The sequence below is a fragment of the Cyphellophora europaea genome (assembly GCF_000365145.1).
Source record: "Cyphellophora europaea CBS 101466 unplaced genomic scaffold supercont1.4, whole genome shotgun sequence".
Taxonomy (NCBI): domain Eukaryota; kingdom Fungi; phylum Ascomycota; class Eurotiomycetes; order Chaetothyriales; family Cyphellophoraceae; genus Cyphellophora; species Cyphellophora europaea.
Genome location: NW_008481810.1, coordinates 1,331,977 through 1,351,197, shown reverse-complemented (window position 1 = coordinate 1,351,197; position 19,221 = coordinate 1,331,977). Strand labels below are relative to the sequence as shown.

Sequence of the window (19,221 nt, the reverse complement as noted above, 5' to 3'; positions counted from 1 at the left end):
CGCCTCATGTGCCTGACCATCAATCATTCTTCCCTCAAGCCCAACAAGTCCTCTTCGCCTTCATGTTCGTTCTCTTGCATGACCTTCTATATCGATAATTCAGTCGCCGCACATCTTGCTTCGTCTACATTTCGCTTACCTCTTTCCGACTCTTCCTAATACCTTATCCCAACATGGCTGCCAGATTCCAGGTGGCTCGCAGCAGCGCTGCCTCCCGCAGGATATTGCAGCAGTTCCATCCTCGCTTGGGTACTAGCTCGGCTTTTCAGACCCTGGGACCTCGCCGGAGGATCAATGTTGCGGATTTTGAAGTGTCGGCCCTCGCCATTGCCATTCCGAAGCGTGCCTATGCCACCGAGACGTCCAGCTCGAGGGGCTCAGGAGGCGAAGGCCCCCCTCCTGGTTTCAACATTGATCAAGCCAAAAAGCCATTGACGAGAGACGAAAATCAAAGCGCGCAGAAAGAGACCTCGCCAACGCCGACTGTCGAAGAATTGAAGAACAGTGAGGCCCTGAGCCCGCCTACTGCCTCCCACCCTAGCGTGGTTGCACCCACGTCAGCGGCGACCAATGCGTCGCTTTCGGAATTGGCAGCTCAGAAAGAGAAGGCAGAAGGAAAAGACAGCAAGGTTGCCAAGGCTGAGGAGAACAAGAAGCTCACTCTGGGCCAGCGGGTCATGAAGGAAGTTCGTCATTATTGGGACGGGTAGGTGTCGCGTCAACCTCCTCTACGTTCTGACTAACGGCAACAGCACTAAGCTACTTGCTGCCGAGGTCAGAATCTCCTCGAAGCTTGCTCTGAAAATGGCCGCTGGGTACGAACTCAGCAGGAGAGAGAACAGACAGGTACGCTGCTGTCACATACAGGCTCCTGTCTCGAAGCTAATCATATCTAGTTACAACGCACCGTCCAGGATCTGGGTCGACTTGTACCCTTCTCCGCCTTCGTTATTGTACCTTTCGCCGAATTGCTTCTTCCAGTGGCACTGAAGCTGTTCCCCAATCTGCTGCCATCTACATTTGAAGGCCAGAAGTCACGCGAAGAAAAGGCCGCCCGTCTCCGGGAAACACGCAAGGGCGTCTCGTCCTTCCTGAGAAACACACTCAGGGAGACCGGCTTGCCTATAACTACTGCATCTGCTAAGCGCTCCGAGTTCCAAGAGTTCTTCCGCAAGGTTCGAGCCACTGGCGAAGCCCCCACTAAGGAGGATGTGATCAAGGTCTGCAAGATCTTCAAGGATGATCTAACTCTCGACAACTTGTCTCGACCTCAGCTAGTCGGTATGTGCAAGTATATGAATCTCAACACATTCGGCACGGATGCCATGCTCCGATATCAAATCCGGCATCGCATGAGGCAGACGAAGCGCGACGACAAGGCTATCAGCTTCGAGGGCGTCGACTCATTGTCTGTACCAGAACTCCAGATGGCTTGTGCTTCGCGCGGCCTACGGACACACGGTATGTCGCCAGGCAAGCTCCGAGAGGACCTCCAAATGTGGCTGGATTTGAGACTCAAGTACAACATCCCTTCAACGCTTTTGGTCCTCTCAAATGCCTACATGTATACTTCTGGCAAGGACTCCGAGATTGATTCGCAGATCGAGGCACTACAGGCAGTATTGTCGTCTATCCCTGAAGAGCTGTTCCATGAAATCGAGCTCGAAGTCCACAACGCTGAAGGAGCTGCGACCAATAAGCAGCGTCTGGAGGTTCTCAAGGAGCAACAAGAACTGATTGAAGAAGAGACCAAGCAGGCCGATGCAACCAAGAGCGAGGACGGTGCCAGCCGAGAGTCACCAAAGGACGACAAAGACATCGATGAAAACCCTAAGCAGGCTGCAGCGCCTGAGGCCAAGACCGCTGCTAGCGAGGCCGCCGAAGCCGAGCAAGATGTCAGCGAGCAAGGCAAAGACGAAACAACGCAGGCGTCTGTGGAGGCCCAGAAGGCGCAGATCAAGAAGGACTGAAGCTTGAAGTCCTAGAACCGGTGGGCGCTAACATCAATTCGCTTCTATGTTTATGTGTTCTTGTTGTTTCTCATCTCACATCTCCGCCAACACGATAGACTGTCAGAAGAATTGCATAGAGCTGGCGGGCGCCGCGCGCGGACCACGCAAGCAAGCAGGGAGGGCATTTTGGGGAAGCGAATTGGGCACCGCATTTTCTGACACAGGTACGAAACGGTAGCAAAGGGATCATGTCATCACAGAGTTTTATACGGGGAAAGACTTGGACTTGGGCTGGGCGCGGTACCACCACCAGCAATACACAGCTGCCAGCAGGCCTAGTAGAGGGTCAGTAAGCTACAAATCAGATACGAATCTCCTTTTCATAAATACGATTGGTCTTGAGGTCGACATCGACGTTCGACATTAGCGCCAGCGACATTTCCCACGAGAGCGAGAGCGAGAGCGAGAGGAAGAGAACAGGCGTGTCATCTCATTCATGGCGCATGGTATCCTGTGCTATCCCTCTGTATCACTGCGAACCTCGAGCAGGTGCACAGATACGTAGTCCGATTCTCTGCAAAGGAGGGTAGGTTAAGGCTTGGGTACTCTCGCGTGATGTACGTGAAGCACAACGGCCGTGCACGCAAGACGGTTCATCCTTTCTTTCGATCTGCTTATCATTGTCGTACAAAGCTTCTCCACAACGGTGCTGTACTCCAGATCCTGTTTCATCCGTCGACGGTCTCATCTCGTATCGTACACATCTCATAGGCAAGTTCATCCAACGCATGGTCTCGTGGCACAGAGATTGCATCCATTAGGCATACTTTCGCAACTATCAATCAGTCAGCATGTACTCAGTGAGGTACAATAGGAATGGATGCAATATTTTCGCCTCGTCAAGGGAGCGACAACATTTCTAGCTCCAATAGATCCCAATATAGCATCAAGTCTTGGGAAGATTCACTTACATCAAGGGTCAAAGAGCGGCTCGAGTTGCCGCCTTGGTCCCGGTACACGCCCACCAGCGCCTCGCTTCCTTGAAAGAAGCCCGTCTTCAGACTGATAACGATGAATTGCATACCCGGTCCCTTATGGCCTCGCACGTAGTTTACCAACTTCGCGACGTTGGCGTTATCCAGAGCTGCATCCACCTCGTCGAGCACGAAGAAGGGGCTGGGTTGGTATGAGTGAATCGCAAAGAGTAGGGCCAGTGCAGCCATCGTTTTTTCACCCCCGGACAAGTGCTCCATATCTCGGAAAGTTTTGGCAGGGGGCATGGTCTGGTAATTCACACCAGCGAGATATGGCTCTTCGTCATCGGCAGTCAGATAGGCCCGACCGCCAGCAGCGAACTCTGCGGACCGAGTCAAATCTGCGTAGATTGGCACGATCTGCTCGGAAATGTGGCCAAAGGCCTTGTCAAAGAGCTCGTTACGTTTTCGCTTAACTTCCTCGAACGCGTTCTTCTTTTCGGTGTAGCGGGCACGAGAGTCATCGTACTCCTGTTCTGTGTCCCGCAAACGCTGCTGGACAGTAGCAAGACGCTGTGCCGCGTGTGAATTAGGTTGCATTTTGTCAAGAAGGGCGTTAAGCTTCGAGATATCTTCTTGAAGCTGGGCTTCCACTTCCGAGTTCGATTGCTCACGCAGGTCTTCGTCCAGAGCATCAAAGTCAGGAACAATGCCATAGTCCGTGCCGGCGTTGTGAACTCGAAGAGCAGAGGACGTCGGGTCTTCATCGTCTACGTCCATAGCGTCGGGATCGCCGCCAAAAGGATTATCGTTGATAGGTAACGTCTCGAGCGTATTAGAATCTTCTGTGAGAGGGATGGCAATGTTCTCAATCTTGCACTTGCGGAAAACCGCGTAGCGCTGCGACGAGAAGCGCTGCAAATCTCCCTCGTTGGCGCTGATTTGCTTCAATAACGACTCCGCGGCTTTGCTGCGGTTGGCCACATCTTGACGCTGCTTGTTCAGTGTCTGACTTTTCTCTTCATAGTCCTCCTTGAGCTCATCAAGCGCGGTGTTCATGTCATCCAGTTCTTCCTGAAGAGCGTTCAAGTCGTCTTGTATGCCCTGCTTACGCTCGTTCAACTCATTAATGCGCTGCCGATCTCTCTGCTCCTTGTCGCGTAGAGCTTGGATGCGGTCATCAATAGATTGCAAACGAGTCTTCTCGTAGCTTAGCTGACTCTCAAGTTTGCCTTTCTGCTGGATGAACTCCAGTTTCTTCTGAGACGCTTCTTGCTGCAGGGAGCCTTGTTGGGCTTCGTAATCACGGATGTCGTCGAAGCCGTGCTCGTTGCAGAAGCCGGCGAAGATCTCGTTCTCAACCTGAATAACAGAGCCTTCATACTCTAGGATCTCGTCGTCGATTTTCTCGAGCCTGTTCTCTTCGATCTTGAGTTTCGGCTTGTTCTCCTTGATCCTCTTCTGCACACTATTGACTTCGCTCTTTTTGCTCCTCAGGTTCTGCTCAAAGGCGGCCAGCTCGTCTCTTGCAGCTGCTAGACGCCCCTCGAGGCCGCTCAGCTCACCAGCGAGTGTTTGCTCTTCAGCTTGGCGGCTGCGCTCCTGAGGAAGAGCGGCAAGGTCGGTCAAGAGTTTCTCTTTCAGTCTGTTTAGCTTGTCGATCTCCGCATCATCCCAGCGACGTGTGTTCGAGTCTCTACCACGACCACCAGTCATAAGACCGCCCTTGTGGATAACATTCCCATCCAAAGTTACGGCTTTGGCATCAACCTTACGGCGGAAGACCAGTTCCTTGGCGATATCCATAGTGTCACACACGATAGCATTGCCACAAGCAGAAGATATGGCTCGGGCAACGTCGCTGCCATAGTCGACTGTATCGATGGCTGGACGCATGCCTTTGTGCATTCCTTTCAGGCTCGGGTTGACGGCTGTAGCCTGTATGGTATCAAGCGGAAGGAATGTCGCTTGCCCGGATCGATGGTCGCGGAGATACTCGATGCACTGTTTAGCAGTAGCCTCGGTATCAACCACGACTGAGTCGAAATGCCGACCAAGGACAATACTGACAGCCTCCTCATACTTCTTCTGCTTTGGTTTGCACAGTTCGTGGACACGACCACGGACACCAGGATAGGTGCGCTTCAGCATAGCCACCGTCTCCCTCATAGCGACTTCTTTCTGCGTGGCACGGCGACCGTCATCAGCTTCGACCAGCTTTCGTAGCACTTCTTGGAGCTTCTCGTCAATCTCGGTCTTTTGGCGAGATAGCTGCAATCTCTTAGAAGTAGCAGCGTTGAGCTCTTTCTTTTTCGCATCGATCTCAGTCTGCGTCTGTTCGATGAATTCATTCACGTTCGCTTTGTTTGTGTTGATATTGGTCATCTCGGATTCGAGGGATTTGAGCCTGTATTCTTCACTCTCCAGGCTGTTTTTGAGATGCCTGAAGGTGGCCTCGACTGGGGCACGGTCAGTCTTCAGCCGCTCGATTCTACTTTGATCCGCTGATGCCTTTTTGTTCACTTCTTCGCGCAGTCGAGCGTACTGTTGCAGGGCTGCTGCCGACAGTTGCCCACCCTGTTTGTTCGCATTCTGGTCCCATTGATGTTGCCACTGAGCTTGGGCTTTCTCAACTACCTTAATCTGCTTTTCCAGGTCGCTGACATTGCCGGCTTGTGAGGCTCGCTCTTTGTTGATAGTATTGATACGGGACTGATATTTGCCAAGCTGCTTGTTTGAAACAGAGATCTGCTCATCGATAGGAACCAGCGAGGCGTTCATCTCTTCGACCTCACGCTCTTTCTCCTTAATGGATTTTTCGGCCTTGCCAACCTCACGGCCGGCTTTCGCGTAGTCAGACTTTGCATTGTCGAGACTTTTGGTGTGCTTCTCGATGCTGCGTTGAAATTCCTTGAGCTCGTTCTGGAACTTCTGGATTTCAGCAGTCGACTCTTCAATCTGCCGCTGAAGGTGGTAGAGCTTCCACAGACTGTGAGTGACAATCGCTTCGTCCCGTTCGTTGGCCTTTTGGGCAAATTTGTCAGCCTCTCGCTTTTGCTCTTGGTACTGCTTGATCTCGGAATTAATACCACGGCGGCGGTTCAGTTGGTAGGTCTGCTGTTCCGCAGCCTCTTCTGACTCGGCTTTCAATTGGTCGTATGGAGCTTTGTACTCCAAACTGCCAGACACTTGCTCGATCAGTTTTGTCAAATCTTGAGGCTTCTGGATAGCGATGGCTTCGACGTCGCCCTGGAAGACAAGAAAGTTTCGGGCTTTGATCAGAATATTCTCGTGTTCGAGAGATTCGTTGTACTGTTGTGCGGTAACAACTCGGTCGTTGAGGCGGTATTCCGATACTCCCTGACTAGTGATTGTGCGCTTCCATCGCTGCTCTTCACCGGCGTCATCTTCGTAGACGGCCATTACCCAGGCCGAGGTGGGATCATTGCGCTCCTGGGTTCCATTAAGTTGACTATTTTCATCCTCTTCGCGGTGGCCATTGACACCATTTGTTTCGACTTCGCCATTGGCTGTTGACTTGCGCAAGACTCTACCTCGGTAGACCAGCTCTTTCAGATGCGTCGATCGTAGATGGGAGGACTTGATACCAAGAACGAACGATATGGCATCCATCGCATTCGATTTGCCGGAGCCATTTGGCCCGATGATAGAGGTGAAGTAGGCATCGCCAAAGAGCAGGCTGTGGTGACCCTTGTACGACTTGAAGTCTGTTCATTATCAGTTGTTAGGGGTTGCCGCAAATACGATGGACGGGGCACGTACTGTACAGTTCTAGGCGAATAAGTTTTCCCATCTCGCCAAAGCTCAGTCGCGGTATAAACGGTTGTCAGAACTTTCTTATCGATCTGAGCCGCCTCGCGACTGCAGCGTCAAGACCAATGCAGGAAGCGGCAGGCGCGTGAGGCAGGTGTGGCAGATGTGGCCGAGCAAACGACAATTTGGCAGTCGCGTAGCGACGAGGCACGCGAAGGCGCGTCGCTCCCACTGCCAGGGTCCACGCCTTGGCACTGCTAGTAAATGAGATGGGCCTAGCTCCAACTGAGGAAAGATGCCCAGCCTTTAGGTCGATATGACGCCAGGCCTGGAGTTGGGGCATGTGGCTTGTATCTGGACTTTGACTGGTCTTCAACAACACAAACACAACGTACTTTCCTCCCCCTCCCACAGCCAGGCAGAAACAACATCCGCATTAAATCAGTCGCTGTCAACTAGGCTCGTGCTCAGCTGAGTCAACTCGATCACGCGCATATCCGGGGTGCAACGGCCTCCCAGCCGAGACCCCTCCTGCAGGCATCTTTAGGGCATCGTTCCTTTATATTAGTCGATCAGTCCCTCGCCTGGGAGCGCACTTGCAGCCATGTCAGAACCCCTCGATGTCCCCAGATCCAAATCTGAACCGGCCATCGACGACCAGTCCACATTGCATCTGGGTACATCCCTTGAAAGCAACGACAGCATGGATCCTCCAACACCTGCGCTGACCCCAGGTTATGCCTCCTCTTCACCTAGCAGCCCAATGCTACTATCCCGAAATAGCTCGTACGTGGGCAGTCAGTCGCTCCAGGAGGACTGGGAGACACCGCTGGATAGACTCACCTTCTTCGATATATTCGACAACCTCGCCCTTCCTTCCAGACTCGAGAAGCTTCAGGCCACGCTTACGGAACAACGGGATAAACTTAAGACCAGAAGAGAGCGAATGGCAGCTGAAGCCAGGAACAAGGCTGTTTCCGAATGGCGCAAGAGGGTTCCATCTTCGGAAGAACAGCTGGCCAGATATCGCAGTCGTCTCAAGAAATCGGTCGATGGCCTGAACAAGAGATGGTCCGAGACAGTCACGATCTCGATCAAAGAGAAGATATCCTTTATTTCGGCTGTGCTTAACGTCTTCATTTCGGGCTACCTCATCGGTGCCACACCGGACTACTTCTATTACTGGTTCACAGTGCAACTCTGCTATTTCATGCCCGTTCGACTCATTACATATCACCGCAAGGGGTACCACTACTTCTTGGCCGACTTGTGCTACTTCGTTAATGCGCTATGTCTGCTCACGATATGGGCTTTTCCGCAATCGAAACGACTGTTCATTGCTACCTACTGTCTGGCCTATGGCAACAACGCAGTAGCCATTGTCATGTGGCGCAACTCGCTTGTTTTTCACTCCATGGATAAGGTGGTTTCGCTGTTCATCCACGTCATGCCGCCGGTCACCCTGCATTGCATAGTGCATCTGACAGGCAGAGAAGAGCTCAAGGAGCGCTTCCCGGGGGCATATGCGATCAAATACTCCACACCTGAGTCCCCAGTACATTACTCACTTCTGTCGATGCTCTTCTTCTCCTCAGTCTTTTACGCAGCATGGCAATTCACCTACCACTTCTTCATCAGCATCCGGCGGGCGGAGAAGATCGCCGCTGGCCGACCAACCTCTTTCACCTGGCTACGAAAGTCGTATTCGAGAACATGGATCGGAAAATTTGTGCTGGCGCGTAGCGAGGCGCTACAAGAGCCCACCTTCATGTTGATCCAGTATCTTTACGCCCTTCTTACGATATTGCCGTGTCCGATCTGGTTCTGGTATCGATGGGCATCGGCCGCGTTTCTCATCATAGTCTTCACATGGAGTATTTGGAATGGAGCGACTTACTATATGGATGTGTTTGGAAAGCGTTTCCAGAAGGAGTTGGAACAGATGAAGCGAGACGTCACCAAGTGGCAGGATGCCAATGGCATGCTCAGCCCGCCATCCCAAGCTATGGACAGCACCGAAGAGGCAGCAAGGAAGAAGCGCGAGAGCTTGGACAAGATTCCATTGTTGGATGAGACGGGTGAGCCTAAGTCTGCCGACGTCAAGGCTGCAGCGCAGGCTAGCACTCTACGAGCCTCCGGTGCTGACGTCGCGGTCAATACGAGCGCTACGGAAAGAAAGACGCCTAGTAGCCTACTAGGTATGCCAGCTTCAACTGATGATTGAGAAGGGGTTTTCGTTCGTTAGCATGGGTGGGATTGTTGGTTTTGGATGATTTGAGTGTTCAAAGATACCCATCGTACGTACATAGGAGCCTCGTCTGGTCGTTGACATTGCTGCACGGCGTATGGCTTAGATCATACTGAGTATTGCGTTAGGAGGTTCTCTATACTGTATAGTGACCACCTTTCTCGTCCAACTAGATGCGGCGCTGGCTTGATGAAGCTAAGCCGTTTTGGGAGTTCCGGCTTGACCATTCTCGATTTGATTTATATCATGACTTCGATCAATGGGCGAACAGACAACATTATGCTCACTGTGTTTCGTTCATGCTTTCGACACGCATACTATTAACTCAGCAAGCGACAAAATCGTACTCTTTGGTGCCCCATGGTGTACATCACCCCTTGAAGCAACGTAAGTGTGTACTTGGCTGTCTCAAATTTGTCACTGATCAGTATCAGTGCATTTCACGACGCGGCGATGTCCAGGTAGCCTTGCAAATCACGTAAGGCGACGCTTCTCAACTTCTCCTGCCGCCATGACTCAGCAAGAGTCTTTGAGGTACGCGGACGTGCGTGGATCGGAGGCTCGGCTGTTTGGAAACCATCACTGATCCTGGCAGGTCGGTATCAACCTAGGAGACCCGGTGTTCCGGGGACAGTACCATGGCAAACAGGCCCACGAGGACGATCTTCACGATGTGGTGCAGCGAGCGTTGGATGTGGGGTGCAAGAAGATGATGATCACGGGGTCGAACCTGCACGAGTCGAAGCACGCAATTGACTTGGCCAAGCAATATCGTGAGTTGAAGAATGACTGGTACATTGTCAGACATTACTGATATGTGTAGCGGGGGTGTGTTATGCCACCGTAGGAGTGCATCCCTGCTCTACCCAGGATTTCGACAAGCACGATGGGGGACCTGACGTGCTGCTCAAGGAATTGAGAACCCTGGCCGAGCAAGCGAAGCAGAAAGGAACGGCAGTTGCATTTGGTGAGATTGGACTTGACTACGATCGACTTTTCCTGTCACCCAAGGAAACACAGCTGAAGTATTTTGAGAGCCAGATGGCCCTGGCAGTTGAGCTCCAAATGCCGCTGTTCCTTCATTCAAGAGCGTGCCACGACGACTTTGAGCGGATCATGCAGGCAAACTTGGACAAATTACCGAAACGCGGGCTTGTGCACAGTTTCACTGGCACTTTGGAAGAGATGCAGAGCCTGGTTGGTCTTGGCTTCGATATCGGCGTCAACGGCTGCAGTCTAAAAACGGAGGAGAATCTAGCAGTGGTCAAGGAGGTACCGTTGGAGCGACTTCAAATTGAAACTGATGGGCCGTGGTGTGAGATCCGGCCATCTCACGCCTCGTCCAAGCATCTTCAAGACTATGGTGGCCCACCCATGCCAAAAGGAGTGAAGAAGGAGAAGTGGCAAAGTGGGCTGATGGTCAAAGGCCGGAATGAGCCGGCCACTATCCCTCAGGTGGCTCATGTTATTGCCAAAGTCAAGGGCCTTCCAACTCAGCAGGTGTGTGAAGCTGCCTGGAACAATTCAATCAGAATGTTCGGGCTCGGGGAAGTGCCTGTGGAGTCATCATGAGGAGTCATCGCTGAGGCATTGGGGGCTTTGTGTTCACCGCCGCTGCCGATCCTAGGGCAAATCCAGTAGACAATAGATACGTAGAGCCATAGATTAACTGAGGAGTCAGGCTGAGCTCATGGATGCGTGTCGCGTGCCTGGGAACATGGGCGCTCAACCAAGGCAGCAAGTAAAGCGCTAGGATCGTGACGCTCTCGAGTGTGAGGAATGACGCAGCGAGCTGCCCGGAGATAAACGACGTAATAAACCCGGGCGGAGGGAGGCTAGATCGACGCAGACTTTCCGAGTCGCGTCCGTAAGCTTTGATTCGATTTGTGTCTTTGTTCGGGTCTCGCCTCCACACGGGCGTTGCGTCGTGTGGGTGTCTGCCTTCCGGCCTAAGAAAAACGCTGGCAGACTAAGCCGAGCCCTGCTCGAGGCGGCGGACGAGCCCCGTCAACCCACCCGCCGCGCCAAACACCACCACTGGGAAAAGGCGCGAAATTATTTCTAACCTCCATCTTCCTGAAATTGGACAGCCACGAACCAAACGCGCTCTCCACAACACCAACAGGCGCTGCCTGCCTCATCTCTTGTCTTCCTTTCCTTCACCTCCAAACCAGTGTGCCGGTACCAACCCTGCCGGCCCGTCGCCTCGCCCTCGAATATCGCCGCCGATCCACAATGGCAGCTTCACACAACATGCCAGAGCGCCGTTTCAGGTGTAGATAATCGTCTCATCTGACCTCAAACGACCTGTTCGACATTCTTCGTCACCACAATCATCTCCAACTCGTCTAACACACGACATAATCGTTGTTCCGCCAAACCCGCGAAGCCGGCAAAAAATCGTACGGTTCTATCAGAAGCAAATCCCCCGGGCTTCCTTCTCGTAGAAGCACAACCAACCTCAGGCCTCGACTTCCACTTGACAGTCCCGCCTCCTACAACAAAAATGGCTCTGTAGTATCTTGGGTCGGTTTTGCTGCGTCAAAGTGGTCGTCCAGTACCTTTCCTTTTTCGACACTGCAAACTACGGTACTGGTTTTAGCTATAGGCACCCACCACAACAAATCACAGGTACTCATTAGCCTCATCAGAAAGAGTACAAAACTCGCCCTTCTCGCCTGTCAATTCTTCTCACGACTTCCTGACATTTGTCGCCTCACAATTGACCTTGAGAACGATCAAGCAGCATCCTCCGACTACCTCGAAATCCGCTCCCTCGCCCAACGTATCTACTTTACTGTCCGATACGACCAACAACATGCCTTGCAACCAGGCTCTGCCAGCCTCGTGGTTGTCGGTGGACTTGGTAGCGCAGTTGACTGCTCTGAACGATTCCAAGCCCAAGAGCCCGTCGATCGACAATGACAAGTCTCAACCCCCAACACCTGATGGATCTGGAAAGCCCATCAACTTCCAGACCATTGCTCCAGGGCTTTACCGATCGTCATACCCTCAACATGGCCACTTCGAACATCTGGCCGATCTGGAGCTCAAGACCATCATTACACTAGTTCCGGAAAGCCTCCCTCTCGAATATGCCAACTTTATCAGCACCAACGGCATTAACCACCATCAAATTCCCATCCTCGCCAACAAGGACGAGAAGATTTTCACAGATGCCGAAACCGTCAACAAGGTACTCTCAATTATGCTCGAGCCTGCCAACTATCCGCTGCTGCTGCACTGCAACAAGGGCAAGCATCGCACCGGCTGCATGACTGCATGTTTTCGCAAAGCTACTGGCTGGTGTCTCGAAGACGTCCTCGAAGAATACGTGACGTACTCAACGCCCAAATCTCGCGCTCTTGACAAGACATTCATTGAGCATTTCGACGCCTCGTCTCTGAAGCCTATCGCGCTGGAGCGCGGATATGTTGGAGGCGTGTACGGACCTCACCTCTTTACCTCGACACAATCATCACTATACAGCAACGCTACTGTGGACACAGAATGCACCATTGCTTCGGAGCAGAAGCAGCAAAAGAACGACTACCACGAGAAAGCGTTTAAGCAAACCGCCGCCGACATGGAATCGACCCGTCTGTGGTCGCACAAGTAGTCGTGTTTCAACTGCTGACAAAGCTTTCTTTGGCAAGAGCTACGAGTGAATGACGAATTGATACCCCTGGCATAGATGGGATAAGCTCAGGCGTATGGGCAGACGAGAGCATCAAGAGTTAGAGAAGATGAAAAAAGTGCATAGATGGGATTGTTTCTTTGGGTCAAAGCATTGGAGGTTTGGAGGTTCTTTGTGCGGAAAGAAATTGCCCGAAGGTGGCTTTGAATGATTTGGACTGCATTGTATGGAAGGATAACAAAGATGTATACTACAGCATACTCGCTGCTCAAGCCTGATACAGGCGAATACAGGATTATGAGGCGCTTCTGACAGAGGCGCGCTCGACCCCAACACCGTCGACTGTGTTTGTGACCATTTTCTCGCGAATGTAATCCAAGACGGCCGTGCATCCCAAGCACGAGTCTCTATCCACTTTCTAAGATGACTCGAGGTGCCCCATTCAGCAGAATGCTGCCACTGCTCCTTGCTCAGGCGGTTCACTGGACTTCAAAGAGGTGCATTGAAGGTGACTTGATCTGAGACTGTGCTTTTCGCTGAGTATTCTACAAAAGGCCCCTGCCCTCAAGCTCGCCGACCACCACTAGGCCGCGTAGCTTCTCCCCCCAAGACCGTCTATGTGTAGCTCGTAACGACTCGCTCCCCACTGCGAGGAACCTCTCAACTAGGCCACGCCTCATAGCACCTTACTGACGAACTCCTCCTCCAACCGCCTCACTTCCCGCTTAAACACCTCAACCTCCTTCCAACAATCCAGCGGCCGCCGATCGTTGACCCTCAAACACGAAGTCAACTCGCTCCTCGCCGCCTCCACCTCCTTCGGCAGCTCCTTCAGCACCTTTCTCTGGCCCAACTCGCGCTTCAACCGCTCAATCTCCTCCTGCACCTTCTTGCTGCTGGCCTCTTTCCGCTCCTTCTCCTCCTTGCTCACACCCCCGAGTCCCTGCGGCAACTTGTCCTTGGCCGCCGCAGCGAAGCCCTCTCCGCCTTCCGACGCCTCACGCTCGCTGAGGATCTTGGACTTGGCGGCCTCAAGCGCGGAAGATTGGCCTTCCTGCAGCTTGGCCAGCTCTTCCTGCACGCGCTGCGCGATGTGCAGCTCGAGGGATTTGGCGCGCGTCGAATTGGTTTCGGACGAGGCTTGCAGGGACTCGACAAGCTCGGAGGAGAAGTTGATGGGCGTGCTGGCTGTGAAGACGTGTTTGCTGCTGTCGGCTGGGCCGCCTGTGGCGGTGGATTGGGACTGGCCCATCGTGGTTATGGGGGTTTCCGGGAGGTCTTGTGAGCCCTAGCTGTCCACAACGAGGGAAGATGCGGGTGAGGGTGTGGCTGCAGTCCGCAGGATTGTGGGCAGGATGGGCGGACGCGCACCAGCAGACTCTGGCGATGGTGGCACGATCGTTGTGAGCCGCTACAGGCGTTTTATCGGGGTCGAGATCTGGTTGCTGAAGCTATACTGCGGTCTCGCCGTTGCTGCAGGAGGGAAAACTTATGGAGCTTTCCGATTGGCTGGCGCAACCTATGTCTTGGCAGTGAACCTCTCGACGTTAGATGCACTATCAGACAGTCGCCTTTGCATTGATCTACTATTGACTGTCTAACAATTGGAATTCGGCAGGAACGCACGAAGACATCGCGCGTGATGAGGAAGGCGATCGATAACTGTGCGTGCCTTTAAGACGTGTCAGACGCCGACAGTCAGAGGACATGCGACACCCCCCAACGCCAGGCTGTATGCAGCCGTCGACGGCCTTCATCTATAACTTACCTCAGCGGTGACAGAAGTCTCTGAATACTCGCCGTCAGAAGAACCGCCACAATGTCGGTCCACGCTCCTTCGTCCGCGTATGACTCGGAAACCTTCAATCAATCCGCCTCCTTCCACATAGATTCGCCCATTGGCTCTATGACCATCTCCCCTTCGGGCCGCGACGTCGCACTCGCCTCCAAGGAAGGCTTACACATCATCGATCTCGACTCCCCGTACTCTCCACCGCGCTATCTCCCTCACCGGACCCCCTGGGAGGTCGCCGATGTGCAGTGGTCGCCTCATGCCTCGCGCGATTACTGGGTCGTCAGCACGTCGAACCAGAAAGCCTTGGTGTGGAATTTGGATGCCAAGTCCTGGCAGGACAGTATTCAGCTAGTGCTGCATGGACACCGGCGCGCCATTACTGACATCAACTTCTCGGCGCACAACCCGGATATCCTGGCGACGTGCGCCGTAGACAGCTTCGTGCACTGTTGGGACCTGCGTACGCCGGGCCGGCCTGCGGTGAGCTTCTCTGACTGGTTTGCGGCGGCGACGCAGGTGAAGTGGTCGCGGCAGGACGAGCATGTGGTAGCCAGTAGCCACGACAAGTTTCTGCACATTTGGGATGACCGGCACGGCGCCGTGCCTGTGAGGACAATTGAGGCGCATAACACCAAGATCTATGGCATTGATTGGAATCGATTTCACCACAACAAGATTGTCACCTGCGGCCTGGACCGGACTATTAAGTTCTGGGATTGCGATAATCCCGTTGATGAGCCGGACAGGGTGATCGAAACACCTTACCCAGTGTGGAGGGCAAGACATACACCGTTCGGGTGGGGTCTAGTGGCCATGCCAGAGAGGGGAAGCGGCGATCTCTATCTTTATGACAGACGAGCTGTTCAGGGTCATGTCGAGAGTGGGCAGGTCAAACCTGTCACGAAGTTTCCCGGCCATAATGGGCAGGTCAAGGAATTCCTATGGAGGTCACGGGGCAACGTGCTGAATGGGGTCGACCATCGGGAATTCCAGCTGATTTCATGGGGCACTGATCGTGAGCTGCGACTACATCGGATTGAGCCTGAAACGGTAGAAGGTATTGGCTACGAAAAAGGGGTTTCCAAGACCGAGAATCTGAACTTTACGAGGAGAGGTGCCAGATATCGGTCGTTCAGAGATTCACCGGATGATACCAACTCGCCGATTGAGCGGCCCTCGCGCGGCGAGAGCCTGCCTAGTCAATACCAGCTCAATGCTTTTCGCAAGCGGAACAGCACAACGGTCGGTATGAGCAAGGTTCCAATGTCTCAAATAAAAGGCTGGGTTTCCGGACCACGAAGGTCTTCCAAAATCGCCATGCATGGCAAAAGCAGCACGACCAACAATATCAACCCAATATCATGGCTGAAGAACGTCAAGATCGCCTCCTGGGACCCGGATGCTCTTGCGGAAGAAATTCGCCACGTTGGCGAGAAGTTCAGACGAGTCGAATTTGAAACGGTGGACATCAAGCACAGAAAAATGGTCATGTCCTTGCAAGCGCCATGGGCGGAGCACCAGAATGCGATATACCTGCGCGTAGACATCCGCTTCCCGCAAACATATCCACGGGGCGCCAATGCTGTCATCACTATTCAGAAGACAGGAGCGCTAGCGGATGAGCTTCACCACACTCTTAGTGGGGAGCTCCACACAATAGCCAAGGCCTATGCTTCGCAACAACGCGGTTGTTTGGAGGCAATCCTGCGGTACCTGCTGCGGGAGCAGAGCCTGGAGCAGATTGTGTCCTGGGTACGAGGTGACTCGTTGGCAGACTCAAAGATCCTTGGAGGCGATCTCCAAGCCACTGATGATGACTCAAGCTCCAGCGACGACGACCAGCTGGAGGGACTCGGCAATGCACTCGATTCAACGGCCAACATACGTGTTCCCTTGGCTAAGGGCTGTGGTGCAGTCTGGTCGGAGACAGGAAAGCTGATCTGCTTTTTCCCACCCAAATCGAAAGTGCCGACGTCTACTCTCACGGGACTCTCGGCGAATAGCCTGGAGAGGTCGGAGAATAGTAGGCTGTACGAGGGGTTCGGTAAGTTGCACGTGAACTCACCCCTGAGAAAGTCGACCGGTGGGACCAAGGCTACCGACGATGATGAATCCGGCTCAGAATCGTCGGACAGCCTGTTGAGCTCCTCCAGCAGTTCTTCATCGTCATCGGAACCGGGGACCGATATACAGGGCGATTATGGGCCGCTCAAGAGAGGAATGCTTGCGTTCGCGCCCGGACCCAGGTCCTTTGATTTCTCAAACCGGTCGACGACGTTGGCTGGGGCAAAGACTGCTGCAACGGACACGCAGCGACACACAATTGTCTCTATTCGATCATTTGACGAATTGATTCCCTCGAAGAAAGAGCTAGCCCGGAGGTATAAAGTCTTTGGGCCGGGGAGTGAGGTTTGCAAACAGAATGCGGCTGTGGCTGGCAGTCTTGGTCGCAGCGATCTTGTATCTGTGTGGACTTTGGCTTCTATGGTCCTGGATAAGTCGGTGCCCCTGCATAGGCTGACCGAGACATTGGATGGCTCAGAAACTGATTTTCTGGTCATCGCCAGGAAGACCACTTCCAAGCTTCAGAGGAAGCACGATGGCATGGGCATGTCGGACGAGCAAAGCAACGACCACAAGGGGCAGCTGCGTTGGGGAGGGAGCCCGCTAGCCTCGAGATATCTCGTCCCGGCAATGTTCGATTACTTCGAGCGAATCGCCGACATCCAGATGCTGGCTATGCTCGCGTGTGTTTTCTGGGATTCGACGTCAGCTGCACCGCTGCCTGCCCAGCCACTGGAGAATCACGACTACTTTCCTTCTCTGGAAGTTGCAAATGCCATGTTGTGGCCCACGCCAATGTTCGACGACTACAATATGGCAGTCACGGGGCAGCGACCTCAGATATCGCGGCTGTTGTCATCACACAGTGAGCGTGGCGCTCACCGGTCCAGAAGGGAGACAGCTATGTCTCTAGATCCATCAACAGCAAGCTATCGACCAGAATGGTCTCGAGCACCGAGTGTCATCGCTGATGAACTCGACAGACGATCCACAGCTGTATCACTGTCAACATCACCCGAGGGTGGTCGAGCAATTCAGCGTGCTGCCACCAGCGGTGGGCTCTCAACTGCGCAGGCCAGTCTGTCCGCGTTGACACAGTCGTATTCTCACTCTCCACCCAGTCAGCCTAGTTCTGGGGGTGTGGCGTCCAGCTTGAAGAAGTACAGTCCGTCTGGCAGCCTCGCGCAGAATTGGGGCCTCTTCGGTGGCAGCCACAGCAGCCGCCCTTCACGTACCTCGGTCCATTACCCAGAATCGTCAAGTCAAGACAAGGACGCCAGTCTCAGGTCTTCAATGTCTCATTCAAACCTTCGAGCCCTCCGGCGAAGCGGCCACACGACCCCCGAGGCCACGCGACGGACCCTACGGTCGGTGGCTCCTTCAGAGGGCTCGGATACGACTCGACGCGCCGACATGAAAGGCAAAAAGAGAGTTGTCAAGACATTTCTACGCAACCAGCACAGTTTTGACCTGGACTCGTACGTATCGCTGCCTTTACTTGACCCCGCGTTGGACTGGAAGTACCGATCGTTCCGCGCAGCCTACGCCACCCTTCTTGAAGCGTGGGATCTCCCAGTACAGCGAGCGGAGGTCCTCAAGATCGACGGCTTCCACGAATCCTCTATAGAAACAGACGTCGCTAGTCCCGCCAAGCGCAGCCCTCGGAAGAGCCAGCTTCCATCTCCTGGCGGTGACGAGCAAGGGCTGCGCGTGGGTCGGTGCTGCCAGAGATGCGGCGACGTGCTTGCTGCGATCGAGAAGAATGGCGTCGTGATCGGATGGTCATGCATCAGCGCAGGATGCAACGCTGCACCTCGAAAGCCATCGAAACGCAGCTTCTGCAGCACCTGCTGGAAGCCCGTGCAGGGTCTCGCCGTGCCGTGCGTGGAGTGTGGCCACCTGACCTGCGTGAGCTGCGCGAGGACTTGGTTCGGCACCAAGCCTGCACATCAAAAGCGAAGGCAGAGCTCCCTGGCCGTCACAGACGGCGACAGCGTCAGCGACATCAGAACCGGCGCCCACCGACCGTCAGAAGCTTCAGCGTCCACCAACGAGTCACCACGATCCAGAACCTGTCCAGCAGGCTGCGGCTGCCCATGCCCGACCCTCGCCCCCTCCGCGATCCACGTCCCAACGCCAGCGGGCTCGTTGTCGGCGGCGGCCTCTGCCGTTCCCAGCACGCCCGCCAGCGCCGTCAGCGAGAAGTTCCTCCACGTGCATCCGAAGATGGAGCGCACAGACTCGCAGACGAGCGCGCACAGCGTCGGGTCATCCCAAACCACGGCCACCGCGGGCGGGGGTGCAGACGGCGCCCTCAACGCTTTCTTCGCCCTGACCGGCGTCAGATCCCGGGCGGGGAGTAAAGCCGAGCGGGGCGGCGGCAGGAATGGTAGTGGCACTGGGAACGGCGGCGGTGGCAGCGGTCGTCAGCGTGGGATCAGAGGCAAAGGGCGCGTCATGACGGGACCGATCACGGTGGATGACGTGGGGGCAGGACAGGCGGCAGGCGAGGAAGCAGTCTCCAAAGATGTTGAAGTCGAGAGACAGCTGAATCCGTGGGTCAATGGTCGCTTTCAGAGCTTGGGAAAGGGCGTCGGCGGAGGTCTCTCGAGGGGGTTGAGGGAGAGGGGAAGCGATAGCACGATTCGTGGTGGGAAGTGATGGGTCGGCATGGCGTTGCTATGTGGGTGTGAGTGTATTAATATATACGTATACTGGCCCCGACAACTGGGCCTAGGCACCGATGACAAGTGGTTATGAAATCGATGGTAGCTAAT

The 19,221-nt window shown here is 54.1% G+C and overlaps 7 protein-coding genes across 7 annotated transcripts; 5 read left to right on the top strand and 2 right to left on the bottom strand.

Annotated features, from left to right (window-relative positions):
• Window positions 1–173: 173 nt before the first annotated feature.
• HMPREF1541_04741 (uncharacterized protein) lies at window positions 174–1,970 on the top strand (the record flags this gene model as incomplete). Its single annotated transcript, XM_008719085.1, has 3 exons — window positions 174–706; window positions 753–846; window positions 897–1,970. The coding sequence occupies 3 exons, from the start codon at window positions 174–176 to the stop codon at window positions 1,968–1,970; spliced, it is 1,701 nt and encodes a 566-aa protein (XP_008717307.1).
• An 881-nt stretch (window positions 1,971–2,851) lies between these two features.
• On the bottom strand, window positions 2,852–6,740 carry HMPREF1541_04740 (uncharacterized protein; the record flags this gene model as incomplete). The annotated part of the gene is made up of 2 exons (XM_008719084.1): window positions 2,852–6,654; window positions 6,710–6,740. 2 exons carry the CDS (start codon window positions 6,738–6,740, stop codon window positions 2,852–2,854), a joined length of 3,834 nt encoding a protein of 1,277 aa, XP_008717306.1.
• A 564-nt stretch (window positions 6,741–7,304) lies between these two features.
• Window positions 7,305–8,924, top strand: HMPREF1541_04739 (uncharacterized protein; the record flags this gene model as incomplete). The annotated part of the gene is made up of 1 exon (XM_008719083.1): window positions 7,305–8,924. One exon carries the CDS (start codon window positions 7,305–7,307, stop codon window positions 8,922–8,924), a length of 1,620 nt encoding a protein of 539 aa, XP_008717305.1.
• A 535-nt stretch (window positions 8,925–9,459) lies between these two features.
• On the top strand, window positions 9,460–10,520 carry HMPREF1541_04738 (uncharacterized protein; the record flags this gene model as incomplete). Its single annotated transcript, XM_008719082.1, has 3 exons — window positions 9,460–9,492; window positions 9,544–9,721; window positions 9,772–10,520. The coding sequence occupies 3 exons, from the start codon at window positions 9,460–9,462 to the stop codon at window positions 10,518–10,520; spliced, it is 960 nt and encodes a 319-aa protein (XP_008717304.1).
• A 1,246-nt stretch (window positions 10,521–11,766) lies between these two features.
• Window positions 11,767–12,567, top strand: HMPREF1541_04737 (uncharacterized protein; the record flags this gene model as incomplete). Its single annotated transcript, XM_008719081.1, has 1 exon — window positions 11,767–12,567. One exon carries the CDS (start codon window positions 11,767–11,769, stop codon window positions 12,565–12,567), a length of 801 nt encoding a protein of 266 aa, XP_008717303.1.
• A 694-nt stretch (window positions 12,568–13,261) lies between these two features.
• Window positions 13,262–13,837, bottom strand: HMPREF1541_04736 (uncharacterized protein; the record flags this gene model as incomplete). The annotated part of the gene is made up of 1 exon (XM_008719080.1): window positions 13,262–13,837. One exon carries the CDS (start codon window positions 13,835–13,837, stop codon window positions 13,262–13,264), a length of 576 nt encoding a protein of 191 aa, XP_008717302.1.
• A 567-nt stretch (window positions 13,838–14,404) lies between these two features.
• On the top strand, window positions 14,405–19,105 carry HMPREF1541_04735 (uncharacterized protein; the record flags this gene model as incomplete). Its single annotated transcript, XM_008719079.1, has 1 exon — window positions 14,405–19,105. One exon carries the CDS (start codon window positions 14,405–14,407, stop codon window positions 19,103–19,105), a length of 4,701 nt encoding a protein of 1,566 aa, XP_008717301.1.
• Window positions 19,106–19,221: the final 116 nt, after the last annotated feature.